The sequence below is a fragment of the Hyperolius riggenbachi genome, chromosome 9 (assembly GCF_040937935.1).
Source record: "Hyperolius riggenbachi isolate aHypRig1 chromosome 9, aHypRig1.pri, whole genome shotgun sequence".
NCBI classification, from domain to species: domain Eukaryota; kingdom Metazoa; phylum Chordata; class Amphibia; order Anura; family Hyperoliidae; genus Hyperolius; species Hyperolius riggenbachi.
The window spans coordinates 107,668,137-107,670,348 of NC_090654.1; the positions used below are offsets into that span (position 1 = coordinate 107,668,137).

General features: G+C 34.9%; 1 protein-coding gene across 1 annotated transcript; it reads left to right on the top strand.

The window, feature by feature from the left end:
* The first annotated feature begins 963 nt into the window (after positions 1-963).
* On the top strand, positions 964-1,917 carry LOC137533535 (olfactory receptor 6N2-like). The gene has a single exon (XM_068254908.1). The coding sequence runs from the start codon at positions 964-966 to the stop codon at positions 1,915-1,917; it is 954 nt and encodes a 317-aa protein (XP_068111009.1).
* The last annotated feature ends 295 nt before the right edge of the window (positions 1,918-2,212 follow it).

Below are 2,212 nucleotides of genomic sequence, written 5' to 3' on the forward strand. Positions count from 1 at the left end.
TTGTAACACAAACACATTTTGAGTGTGCGGGAGAGCAGAATTTTAACATTTCATAGGAATGTTAAATATATTTATTCCTTTTTAACAATAGCAGTTGTCTGGCAGTCCTTTTGATCTTTTTGGCTGCAGTAGTATCTGCATCAGACACCTGAAACAAGCATGTGGCTACTTCAGTCAGACTTAAAGGATACCTGAGTTGAAAACAAACTGATAAGATAGACAATTGCATCTATCCTCCTTCTCCTTCAAATGACTTTTTTTTAGATATCCTACAGTTGTATTTTATATTTAAATCTACTTTTTAAGTTTTTACTATTTCATTGTTTCTGCTCAATTACACATTCATCAAAGTAAACCAGAGCTCAAATGTATGAACCATTGACCCTTTTATCTCTTTCCTGCTCTGAGAAGCCACTTTCTGCGAAGAAAGTGTTTTATGACTGAAATTCTGTATCACTGAGGGTTACACTGTAGTCTGACTCAGTCCTGACTGAGACTGGAACTGTCACTTACATACCTGATTTTTTTAAACCTTTCAGGTAGAGAAAGAAAAAAAGGAACACAGCATAGTTTTCAGCGCTGCGTAATATGTTGGCGCTTTATAAATACAATAAATAAAATAAATAAATAGTTATTAGTGTGCTAAGCACTGTATATATACATGTCTATCTCATCATGTCACGTGTCACCTTGGGTATCCTTTAAGTCAGAAACTTCTGATCTACATGTTTGTTCAGGGTCTATGGCAAAAAAGTATAAAAGGCAAAGAGTCAGCAGGAAAGCCAGGCAACTGGTATTATTTAAAGGGAAATAAATATGGCAGCCTCCATATCCTTCTCACTTTAAGTGCATCATTAACAAGGAAAATCTATGAGCATCTATATTCATGCATATCACATATTTTTTGTTTTTCTAGGTAAAGTAATCAGTAGTAGGTAGTACTGAATAGCAGAAAACAAAAAGATGAATCAAACAGTCACAGCGTTTGTAATGATAGGCCTGAAACACCTTGGAAACGTCAGAATTATTTTCTTCATTATACTAATGATCATTTTTATCTTTATCATTATTGGAAATTTGTCCACATCTGTGGTGATCCTCATGAACAAACATCTCCATGCTCCAATGTACATCCTGATTGGCTTTTTGTCTATACTTGAGCTAGCCTGTGCAACTGTTAGTCTTCCAGGGATTTTATCCATTATTTCCATGGGCAGTACCTACATTTCTACTAAACACTGCTTTGCACAGATGTATCTCCTTCACTGTCTAGGCATCACTGAGAACTTTCTTCTTAATATCATGGCCTTTGACCGATATGTAGCTATATGCAGGCCCCTTCAGTATCATGCTATCATGACCACTAAGGTATGCATTATGTTAGTGTCCTGTTGCTGGATTTTGGGTATCTTATGTCCTCTTCCAGTGCTCATTCTTGTTTCTGAATTACCATTTTGTGGCTCATTTGAAATTCACCATATTCTTTGTGATTCTTCTCCAGTCTTAGGCCTGGCTTGTGCCGATACCACAATTATTCACACAACTGACCTTGCAGTTGGCCTAGGAGTCATTTTGATCACTTCCGTGTTTATTCTGATGGTCTACATAAAGATTATAGCCACAATTATGAAAATGAGACACGTAAAAGAAAGAAAGAAAGCATTTTCCAGTTGTATCTCTCACTTTGCCGTTGTACTTATATTCTATAGCAGTGTGGCATTTATGTATATTGTTCTCCACGGCGATTTTTCAGCTGAATATGAAGAAGCCGTAGCTATTAATTACTACACTCTGACTCCACTTTTTAATCCTATTATATACAGCTTCCGCAATAAGGAAATTAAAAAGTCATTAAACGAATTATTCAAAGGGGTGACATCAACTAGAAATTTTTCATTTTCTCCCAAAATAATGTAATAATAATGGCTATTAAAATAAAACAACAAATGTTTTAATTTCCAGCGGGCAAAATAATGGTGACACGTAATTATTTGGATTGTAATTTTTTGTCATCATTGTAATAAAGAGACAGTGGCCTTGATTTTCCTGAAGTTTAATATAAGTTTTATTTTTACGCTCTATTTCGACCTGTTTTGTTTGTTTTTTTTGTTTTCTTTTTTACTGGAAAAGAACTGAACAAATCTTCCTTGCAATTTGTTTTCTTATTTACAGTGTTCATAAGATTCGGTCTCCATGGATTTCCCAACGTTTT

Excerpts from the sequence above, each read along its gene's own strand:
- LOC137533535 (XM_068254908.1), top strand. The coding sequence starts at position 964 with ATGAATCAAACAGTCACAGCGTTTGTAATGATAGGCCTGAAACACCTT.